This window comes from Equus asinus, chromosome 25, assembly GCF_041296235.1.
Source record: "Equus asinus isolate D_3611 breed Donkey chromosome 25, EquAss-T2T_v2, whole genome shotgun sequence".
Classification (NCBI taxonomy): domain Eukaryota; kingdom Metazoa; phylum Chordata; class Mammalia; order Perissodactyla; family Equidae; genus Equus; species Equus asinus.
In genome coordinates this window covers 35,938,222-35,949,578 of record NC_091814.1, presented here as the reverse complement: position 1 = coordinate 35,949,578, position 11,357 = coordinate 35,938,222, and the positions used below count along the sequence as shown (strand labels likewise).

The following is an 11,357-nucleotide window of genomic DNA, read 5'->3' as shown; positions in this document are numbered from 1 at the left end:
CCTGTATAACTTGATCATACTGAAAATTTAGTTTGAAATTTCCAAAGTTGTCATTGTTAGAAGAAACCTTTTGTAAGGGGTGATGGCTAGGCCAATGAAGAATACATAGAAATGGGTCTTTTGCACAAATGCAGTGATAAACCTTATTAAGCTCCATGGCCCTTTCTCCAGCTGATGTTTACTCATATCCCAGACTGTTGACCTGGAAAAGATAAGCACCAGGCAGATATAGAACCCAAAGTCTTGTTTTTGGCTTTCAACTTTATTAACAGCCCAACTCATCTCTACCTTTAAAGGTGGCTGTCCTGCCGCATAATTTTCAGGCAATCAACTGTCGTAGACATACACATGAACCCCTGGTGATCAGGGTGGATATTTTTTAATGTATCTTTGATAAGTCACAGGGCAAAATAACCACTTCTGTGAGTAACCCGCCTACAGCCCTGTCACTGTACCAGGAGTCATTCATCTACCAGAGGCGTCAGCTTGTTCCATATCATGAAAATGAGAATCCTGTGGGCCACTCTGTGGTGGAAGGAGATGGCAGCAAATCTCATTAAACATATAAATAGTTCTATGTATATGGTGATGTGGCCATAAGACAATTAGGTTCTTGAAAGAAAAGCCACATAGTATTAAAAAATGGTAATAGACAAAATTCCAATGAAAATGGAGAGTAGTCAAGTGGAATGGCAAGAGAAAAGGTACATTAATTTGTTTTCTCTTTCAGGGACTGTGTAAATAGACTTGGTTTATTTCCTTTGGTTGATAAACAGAAAAAGTAGTCTTACATAATTTAGAAATAAAACTAACCACTAGTAAACCTGATTATCTCCAAATAGAATATTAGCAGAGCTGAGGAAGGAAATTTTAAAAAAGAGAGAAGAAAACCCAAAAGAGCAAAGATACGTATAAGAAAAATATGCAATAAAATGACAAAAACAGGATCAAACATGTCTATTTTATGTGATTTTACATTTTACTTAACAAATGGGGAAAACTTGTCAGACTTAACAGGAAACATAAGAGAAAAGAACTCCATAATAGCTATAGAAAGCATAAAATCTGGGAATTAAGAAGAATGTGTCGGACTTGTATAAACCTAACTGAACCCCTCTAAGGCAAAACGTAGACAAATTGATAAACTCACCACATTCTTGGATAGAAAGACTCACGTGAGGAAGAGCTGAGCTCTCTGTGTCATTGACTCCATGCAATTGCAGTAAATCTCACAGCAGCACTTTTCCGGGGGGTGGGGGTACGGGAGGCCCAGAGAGGACTTGACCAAATGATTCTCAAGTACTTTGGAGAGTTAAACATGGGAGAATGGTCAGAAAAACTCAAGAGAACATAAGATTAGCCCCAGTAGATACTAAAAGTTTTGCAGTGCCACAATAATTAAGAGTATTTTATTGGTATTGGAATAGACGGATCAATGGAGTGAAATAGTGCAGAAATAAACTTAGGTCTTAGGGCAATGATAATGGTACCAGTTCAAATCAGCAGGGCAATAAATCATCCAATAAATGATGCTGGCCTGCTTTCTCTCTTTCTTTTTCTTTTCTTTTTTTCTTTTTTTGAGGAAGATTAGCCCTGAGCCGACATCCACCACCAACCCTCCTCTTTTTGCTGAGGAAGATGAGCTCTGAGCTAACATCCACGCCCATCTTCCTCTATTTTATATGTGGAATGCCTGCCACAGCATGGCTTGACAAGCAGTGCCATAGGTCTGCAACTAGGATCTGAACCGGAGAACCCTGGGCTGCCAAGGTGGAATGTGCAAACTTAACCGCTGCACCACCAGGCCAGCCCAATGCTGGCCAGAAGGGCTAACAATTTTGAAAATTAAAAATTTTAAAGAGTACAATTGGATCCCTTACTATTAAATAAAACAATTCCAGATAGATCAAAGACAAAGAAAAAATAGTTTTATTCCTTTTCATTTAAAGATGAAAACAATCTGCCTTTGTACAGCAAGTGTCACGGAAAATAATGGACAACAAGGGGAGAAATATTTTCAATACAGAACGAAGAGCAAATATCTCAATATTCATTGTCTCTTAGGAATCATCATGAAAGACGTGAATAGCAAAGTAGGCAGTGGCCATGAAGATCAACAGGAGAAACACAACTCCTAAGTATACGAAAAAATGCCTGATCTCATTAAAAAATGCATATAAAACAAAATATTTCACACATTAGATTAGCAAAAATTTTTTAAAACAATACAGTGTTATGAGGGTAGAGGAAAAAAAATACCAAAAATATTATATCCTATTGGTAACTGATGCCAGTTTTTTAAAAAGGAAATGTGGCCGTGTTTATTCAAATAAAAAAAATGTTTCCACTATTTGATCCTGAAATTCCACTTCTAGGAGTCTGTCTCCAAAAATGCTATGACACATCAGCCAAGTTCTGTGTCTGAGATTGTTCACTGTGGCATTGTTTATCACGGCAGCAAAGTGGGAAAACCACATGTCCATAAACAGAATGGCTGAGCAACTTATGACATCCACATTTGATGCAACGTTCTGCTTCTAAAAAGAATGAAGTGAATCTGTGAATGCTGGAATGAAAAGAGATCCATATTGTTAAGTCAGAGAAGGAGATTACAAAATATGTCAGTACCATTCTGCCTGTGTTTTTCTAAATCTATTTATATACATTATACAGGCAGGGGAAAAATTGGGACCACATAAGTAAACTGCCTACAGTGGTGACCTCTGGGGAGTGGGACTGACAGGGAAGAAGGAACAGCTTGCTTTTTTTCAGATATGTTTGTATTATTTAAATTGGGAAAGTATTACTTTTTTTTTTTTTTTTTGGTGAGGAAGATTGTCCCCGAGCTAACATCTGTGCCAGTCTTCCTCTATTTTATATGTGGGTCGCTGCCACAGCATGGCTTGATGAGTGGTGTAGGTCTGTGCCCAGGATCCAAACCCATGACCCCTAGGCTGCCAAGTGGAGTGTGGGAACTTAACCACTATGCCACTGGGCCAGCCCCCAGAAAGTATTAATTTTATAAATTTTATAAATCCTATAGAGACAGTAGGCTAAGCACATTTTAGGCTTAGCTACATTCGCATTCTTAAAACATCATGCTCCACAGAGCCAGGACGATGCTTTATGCATCTATGCGCTCACAGAGCTACACAGAGTGCTTTGTATAGGGTAAGTGTTCAATAAATGTCATTGCACTTCACTGGACAAGCAATGCATTCTACCTGCTGACTCCCACTGTGTGCAGTTAACTGTGTGTCTGAGAGCTGCGTGCGGGGGTGTGTAGGCGAGTAAGGAAGGGTAATGTACCAGATTTACAGCTGTTCAAGCTGTCTGCAGATTAGGACTATGAAAGAAAGATGAAGTGTAAACTCCACCAGGCTTTGTTACCTAACGGGGATGTTCCTGCCTTTGGACTACAAGAAACTCCAAAGAGAAACATCCCTGACCTCCACAGAGAGCACCCCTCTGGGCTGTGCCCCTCTCTGCAGTGGTTGCTAACAAACACTCCCCAGGTTGCTGCCATCCAGGCTGTGGGGAAGCCTGGCCGCGCGGGGAGCGATCCTGTTTGCTCAATAACACAGAGTTGGTAAGGAACATTTTTCTTCCTTCGCAAGCTTACCCTGGAGTGCTTCCAAACAAGGAGAGTACGGCACAGAACAATCAACAAAATGAGAGACGGAAAGTCTGCTTTCAGACAGATGAGAAAAAAAAGCCAAGGAAGAGAGGCATGCCTCATGCATTGAATGGACCCCAGACACTAAGGGAAGAATTGAAACAGGCACATTCTCCCGCCAGTGAGGGGTGCCCAGTCAATTGTTCTCCGCCACAGATATCTTTCTTCCCTTCTTGCAGCTTCCCTCTTTCTTCCTCCATCACAGTGGACCCTGAAAGCAACTGCAAGCTAGAGGCCACGTGACCCCCCTGCCCCAGGGGCGGCCTGAGCCCACCTGATTCAGAAGAGGTGTCAACAAGCATGACACCCGCTCCAAGACCCAGGCCCACCGCCACTTTGAAATCCTCCCGGAGATAGAAGAAAACACAAACTTTAAGTACTATAATCTTTTTTTATTCTCTTTCACCACTGAGGTTGTTCAGAACATTATAATAGGCATGAAGGGAAAAATAATTGAATTTTTTAAACTCTGTCTAAAGTATATTATAATATATGAAACCATGCCATTCTCTCTTAGAAAAAAAAAAAGCATCCAAAAATTAATTTAAGGTTAAAGATTAAGACCAACTTCCAAGTAAGCCATGTGTAAGGTTTAAGTGCAAGTAGTATTTTCATTCCAATGATTTTAGGGAAGTGCCGGAGTGACGTGTACGATTTGAAATATTCAAATCCTTGGAGGTTTCTGCGCTAGTATTTAAATAAAAACTAACACGTTGGCATAGTTTCAGTGGCTCTCGATTTCCTGTTTGATCTCAGAAATGTAGGGGTGGTCTTTGCCATGAGCTACTTCCATGATGGCAATGGCCTGGGAAAGAGAGAGAAAAAGAGTTGAGAACCTGCAGCCAGTCCCCTCGCACCACCACCCCGGCAAACTTTAATCCAAGTCGGACTTCGCTTTAAGGCACAGGATACAATCCGGCTTTTAGAGCCTGTATTCTCATCCAGAGTCTGGCTTTAAAAAAAATAGAGAGACAAGATTATCTGGTAACCAACTGGTCACCCAGTCTCTAAACATTCTGAGTAAAACATTCGGCAATAGCTGCAGAAATGATGCAGAGAAATTGATTTCATGACTTTTTTTTTTTGGCTTCAATATTCTAGATATTTCAGTAAAAAATGCTTTGGGGACAGAAGTATTTGGCTGCGCTAAACCACGTAAACAGGCAATGCTGAAACAGAAAAGGCCACAGTGAACTTTAATCAAAACTCCTTTGATTTTGGTTTACATCACTAATAAAGATGTGATTAAACCATTTTTCCCTTTCAAACAGTGCATGCTTTCCTCTTAACACATATTCTTTAAAGAACTTAAAAACAGGTGCAGGTTTCATTTGAGGAAGCTAGAGAGAATGTGTCCAATAAGGTTTCTTTATAGTGAGGCAATATAAAGTGGAAGAGGTGCCAGAGGTTCCATCATTTCCTAGCTGTGTGACCTTGGGCAATATACTTAAGTGCTCTGTGCCTCATTTGCCTCATCCCTAAAGTAGGAATGATGCCTACTTCTCAAGAGTTTAGAATAATGTCTGTAATAGTGCCTGGCAAACAGGAAGTATATATCGAATATAATCTATAAGAATTTATTTTGCTCTTTTGTATTCAACTATATTACTCATAGATAGAAAAACCTAAATTACTCCACTCCCTCAAACAGGGAATTTGGGATGGGCCTATGATTCTGACGGGCGTTCCTTTCCATTCTACCATTCTCTTTCTGGATCCCAAACCAAGAGGTGGCAGGCCAAGTAACGGTGTCCGCCTTCAGGAATCTCTGCTGTGAATGCCTCCCCTCGCCCTCTGCATTCATTTCATGGCTCACGTTCCTTGCTCAGATCTACTCTATCCTTCATTGATCTTGTATTTAATTACCCACCAGCACGTCACAATTGTGACCACACTGGGTAATCTTATCTTCCCTCAACTCACTAAGGCAACAAATATGTTATCTTAGATGGCAAATTCCATGGTTTAAAAAAAAAATTTTATGCGTAACTCACACTTGTAGCCTGGCCTTGCCCTGACCCTTCCAGTGGGGATGCGGGACCCTTACTCCATCTTTCTGAATAGTCTATTGGGAAGATTTGGGGAACGTGGAGAATTAGGCATCTGGGCCTAGTTGGTGGCCCTCACTTTTACAAACATTCTCTGACAGGAGTAAAGAGACTGTCCCAAAGATAGTTTATCAACTGCTAACTTCTACATGAAGAACCATGAGAATCAGCACTCAGGGCGGTGACCCTGAGCTGCTGTAAGGTGTGAAGGTCAGAGTCGGGTGCCCTCGCCCACTGGCAGCAGGGCAGCTTTGAAACACTGAGGGGAGCAGATGCTGCCCAGGGTCCCAGTTTGCCCTGTGTGTCAGTCACAGCAGGAGTGGGTGGAGCTGAAGCTTTCAACTCAGAAAGAACCCAGTTGAACAAGGACTCTCATTTTTGTGAGAATGAAAAGAAAAAACACACAAGAGGGTCCTGGCCTGGAGCTAGTACTCAATGGACAGTGATGGTGATCATCACAACACTTTAGAAACCACAAAGGCACAATCCTAATAGGGAAGAACTCTCCATAGCCAGCTGCCTTGATTTCACCACAATCAGGCATAAACTATCACAAATCTGTAAATCCTATAGGGTAGACAAATGGAAAATTCCCTCACCACGGTCTCCTGACCCATCCAGTGGTGTCTGTCCGCTTCCATGGCTTCACATGGGACAGGCGCTGTACCTGCTTCTCCCCAGGCATGGGCTGAGCCTGCAGTCATGGCCAACCCCTCTCAATGTGTACACCCCTTTCCTTAGGGGAGGGCTTGGATACAAACCTGGCAAAGGCTTGATGACCTTCTCCACCGCCACCTGCTCAACCCACCCGCTCCCACTTCTCTGGCCAGAGGATGGGTCAAGAGCTGGTCATTGTCCACGACCTCAGTCACTCAGCATTATCAGGCATGAAGGAAGGATGCTAAGGAGGCCAGCCGGGCACTGGGAATCCCAACCTCACGTCACAGACTTACTTTCTTCAGGGCTTTCTCTCCAGCAGCTTTGTTTTCCAGGCCCATGTACAGTCTTCCTAGCTTCAACCACATGGAGGCCACGTTGAGGGAGTACAAAGGATAATGCTTACTGGAAGAAGAGAGAGGACAACAGGCTGCCTTGTCAAAGGCCGCCAAGCAGCCCACAGGCCACAGCAGTCAGCCAGTGGCTGCCGAGCGCATGGCCACACTCTCCACGGCAGCCAGGCTTCTCCAAACCCTGGGAGGCTCTGGGTGGAAGGTGTGGATGGTTCAACCCTGTCTAACCACTTCTAACCAAGGAAGTAGATGCACCTCATTTTATGCAGTTTGTGAGTTTCTGAAAAGCTATATAAAAACTGCAGGAGAAATCCTATACAGAAGCATTTATAAAAACACAACATGCAATCCCAGTCCCAGAGTTTTGTTTCAGGTGCACCCAAAGCCGGGCACTGGGAAAACATCTCTTAAAGTACATTCCCTATTTATGAGGACCTTAGGTCTAGCCACTCCTATTAACAAGGCAGTATACTTTAAATATACACACGCCAATATGTCTCAAGACCCCAGCCTCCTCTCACACTCTCTGATGTCAGTTGGTTTAGCAAAACTATAAGCTCTCTGACATCAGGAGAACTGTTTCTTCTAGATAGTCTCTCTCTCTTGTCCAGTGAAGGGCTTTACATACACAAGGTATTCTCTGTCTGGTTTTAACTGAAGGCTGACTGATGGTGCCTGCCTAGGAAAGAGCCATTCCCTAGGAACAGAGACCAGAAGGCAGCTTGTGGGCAAGAGAGTGTATGAGTGTGTGTGTGTGCGTGTGTGTATGTGTGTATTGGAGGTATGTGTTTACAGGCTGGTCTGTACTGCTCTACCCTCAAAATCCATCTAAAAGAGACATGTTGTAGCTGTATGCCTGGGCAGGGGGCAGCATGCTGCTTGGAGGAAGCCCTGGGGCCAGTGTCCCCACAGAAGGCCAGAGCTGGGCCTCCAGGAGGGTCTCACTTAGCTGAGGAAGGCTCCAGCACTGCAAGACCCTGCTGGGAGAGGAACCACAAGGCTAAGATGAGCTCATTCATTCTCATTCTCTCTCTCTCTCTCTCCCTCCCTACAGATCCCACAGAGGGAAGTGTGCATGAGGCTAAAGGACTTCCTCACCCACCCTAAGAAGAAGGATAGGCTTTGAGATTATCCCCAGTGCAGCAAATTGTTTCTAAGAGCAGATTTTAGGATCTCGATTCCCCTTGGGCTCCCCCTGCTGACTACTCAGGGCAGCGAGAGGTAAGTGGAGGGTGACTTGGCAGTGGCAATTCAGACTAGGCACAAACTTCACAGTCCCCAATCTTAGAAGGCAAGGGAGTACTGAGGGCTTCTCAAATTCATCTGGAACACAAGGATTACGGAGATGATCACAGAGAATCTCTAATGTCCAGAGATTCTGATCCACTTGGTCTTGGGGAGACCCAAGACAATTCATAAGGTAAATAAACGTGTTTGACAAGCACCCCAGTGACCCAATCTCGGCCATCCCAGCCATGAAGTAGCTAGTCAGAGCCAGAGGACGATGCCACGAGCTCCATCTGTCATCTACTTTCAGATTTAATAACCCTCTCAACAAGAAACTTCCCCGTAGTTGATATTCATTATTCCCATAAGTTAAAACCCAACTTGTTTTATTCAAACCTAGGGGGGATACTGAATAACCACAGCCAACCCAATGGTCCCAGAGTTTCTCCATTTGCAAACTGGGCTGCAATTTTTAAAAGCACAGGGCGGGGAGAGTGTGAATAATGATGGAAAAGCAGGGTTTTTGAGACCACTGCTTACCAATTAAGAAGTACCATTTAACCAGGAAGGCATAGGAGGGAAAAGAAACCAACTGATGGCTTTTTAATACTGGTCTGAACTAACCACTAGGGAGATAGCGCCCCAGATAGATCCTGGGGGAAATCCTGCCCCAGCACCCCCTGCATAACTCAACCTGCCTCCATAGGTGTCTCTTCCAGATGGTGGAGGAAACAGGCTGGGCCCGATGGAGCAGCACCCTGCACTGAACCTCCGGATGTGGGTGCAGAGAAGAGAAAGCTGTTCTAGGCATGTTCCAACACAATACGGTCAAGAGGCAAGACAGCCAAGGGTACACATTCCAAATCACCAAATTCCATTCCATGCTAAGATGATGGGAACAGCCACTGCAATCACCTGTAGGGCTTAATGATTTTCTGTCCGTATCTCAGGGCTCCTTCCCAGTCCTGCATGTACAGGCAGACGCCCATGGCCTGGTACATCATGTGCAGCATGTACACGTTACTGTCCTCGAACACCGAGCTCATCTTCTCCTGGCTGAGCTCGCAGATCTCCAGCAGCTCACTAGGGGGTGCTCTGGAGTCAAGGAAACGACAGGCCGGGCCCACCTGGCTTGCAGACTTCCCAGGACTGCCTTCAAGGAGTTATTTCATCCACTCTGCCCCTCCCCTCACCCTCCAAAAAAGTAAATTACAGAAAGCCAAGCAAAAGTGAAAGGAATCACATTTTTCTTGAAGAAACAAACTAGGAAAAATGGGAAGACCTCAGCTGTTAAACACAACTCAAGAATTTCAGCCACAGGGAACAGACTCGAGTTCTGCTGTAAACATGGCTGATTAGGGTCACAAATCTTCAATCTTCCAATTAAATTTAAACCCTCACCCAAGCTGAGCACTTTAGCTGAAGCATTTTTAAGGAAGAAGTCCCCACCACGGGAAAGCTTTTTTTACACTGAGAGAAAACGTGCCTTTCTCCAATTTCCTTTTACTGGTTTTAGTTCTTCTCTCAGTAAAAAATCGAATGCCTTTTCAACACCCAAGAAAATGCTATAAGGTAGTGGTTAAGACTATAGATTGTATTAGTCAGCAGACCTGGGGCAAAATCCTGGACCTGCCATGGTAAACTCTGTCCCTTGGGCAAATTAGTTGCTAGCTAAGAGTCTGTCTTCATCTGCTACAGGAGGACAGAACAGTCCCTTGTGAGTGTCCTTGTGAGATGAGGGGAGATGATACTCAAAGCCCTCAGCGCTGGGCCTTTCCCCAAATAAAATACCCAATAAAGGAGGGCCTTCAAGGAACTGTTCTCGACAGTTTTAGACAATAAAACTCTCCCGCTACATTGAGCTCCTGACCAAACTAGTCAAACCGGGAGAAGTAAGATAAGATCAACATCATAAAACTTTGATGTGGTTGACTCAAGTCAGGGGGAGTCACCAAGTCTTTACACATTTTACCAGGAGACATTCTTCCTTCAAAATGAATCTTAAACCCATCTTTCTTCGGTTCCCTCTTCCCAACTCTCCAACACCCCTGTAGCTGAGGGACACTTGAAAGGATATATTTGTAGTGCTTGGCCCTCCGGAACTCCTCGATGACATTGCGCGCATATCTGACCATGTCACGGATGGCTTCTGCCTTAGGGGGATTAGTGAGCTTCCGGATTTCCACCTTGGCCTTATCCTGAGGGAAAGGTCCACAAGTGCAAGGGCGTTACCTCCCACGAAACCAGACTGATGGGGAAACCTCTCACATAGCACATTTTCCCAAGCAGAGGTGGAGGCTTGCCCATTCTAAAGTTACAAAAGAACGACAGGAAATCAGGCAAGGAATCCAAGAGAAATTCAAAACTCCACTACCTTTTTACAAAAACAAACAAATGTATTAATTTTCTAGACAATCCTTATCTAGGCAGGACACCTAGGCCATGTTTCCGACGAGCAGAAATGTGTTAACACATCTACGAATCAAGAGGAGACAATAAGGAGAGGAGGCATCGATAGTTTGGGCAATGTCACATAATTTGGGCAATGCCAAAGAAAATTCCGCATATTTTGGTGAATAGGCTGAAAAGCCCGAAAACGATTTTCATGTACTTTTTCCCTTCCCTCTCTTTTGAGCAGTCATTTCTTTTCAAGAAATAGCCATTGGGCAGATCCTCTTCTTATTTGTACAGTGTAATAGAAATGTTTTCATCAGCTACGAGGAGCAGGTTGGAACAGAGACCTGATCTAACCGGATCCCCCTGGCTGTCTTAGTAAGGTGGGTTAAAGGGTCAAAAATACCAAAGGAGGAGACACCCCAAGTCAGACAGGGGCGATCACATGGCAGAAGGTCCTGAGACACAGAGCGTGGGCAGCGCCCTGGCCGGCTCAGGGGGCTCACCTTGTCCCTGGTGGTGCACTCCTGGCACTCGCAGGTGAAGAAGTAAGAGTCTCGTAAGCGGTCATTCCTATCTTCTGTTGGGTACAGGAGATCAATGTAGCTGGTAAAAACCTAAGGGGGTCCAAAAAGTTGACACCTCAGTCTGCTGCAGGTAAACTCGCTCCCTGTCCTTCCTCTGGCTCTGCCAACATCTGTGGTGGTCTGCTTGGAGGTCCTGAGGAGGACCACCGCTTAGGATACGCTCTTTACTTTAACATGCCGAATTCCTTAAACTCAGCAGCCCCTTGGTGTTGCCCTCCTTGGGGTGGACAGATAGGGCTTCTCCTCCCACCTTCGACAGAAGCAAGGAGTCCCTAAAACAGTAGACGGGAGTAAAAGCATCCTCGCCTCTTTCCTCCCCAAACTTAGGGACGTGGAGAGGAAGCTGAGGATCTGTCCAGCAGATGCCTTTGACTGTGTATGAAAGCAATAGCCGCCGCCCCCCCACCATCCCCGG

At 44.5% G+C, this 11,357-nt stretch overlaps 1 protein-coding gene across 2 annotated transcripts in view; it reads right to left on the bottom strand.

Annotated features, from left to right (window-relative positions):
* Positions 1-2,757: 2,757 nt before the first annotated feature.
* Positions 2,758-11,357, bottom strand: part of SMYD2 (SET and MYND domain containing 2) — a 49,611-nt gene continuing 41,011 nt past the window's right edge. For both annotated transcript variants that reach the window (XM_044758053.2, XM_070497818.1), the window contains 5 exons: positions 10,862-10,972; positions 10,039-10,159; positions 8,877-9,051; positions 6,678-6,786; positions 2,758-4,481 (listed from right to left, as the gene is read on the bottom strand). In XM_044758053.2, coding sequence (XP_044613988.1) covers positions 4,401-4,481; positions 6,678-6,786; positions 8,877-9,051; positions 10,039-10,159; positions 10,862-10,972 — 597 coding nt within the window. In that variant the 3' untranslated portion in view covers positions 2,758-4,400. The remainder of the gene's footprint in view (positions 4,482-6,677; positions 6,787-8,876; positions 9,052-10,038; positions 10,160-10,861; positions 10,973-11,357) is intronic.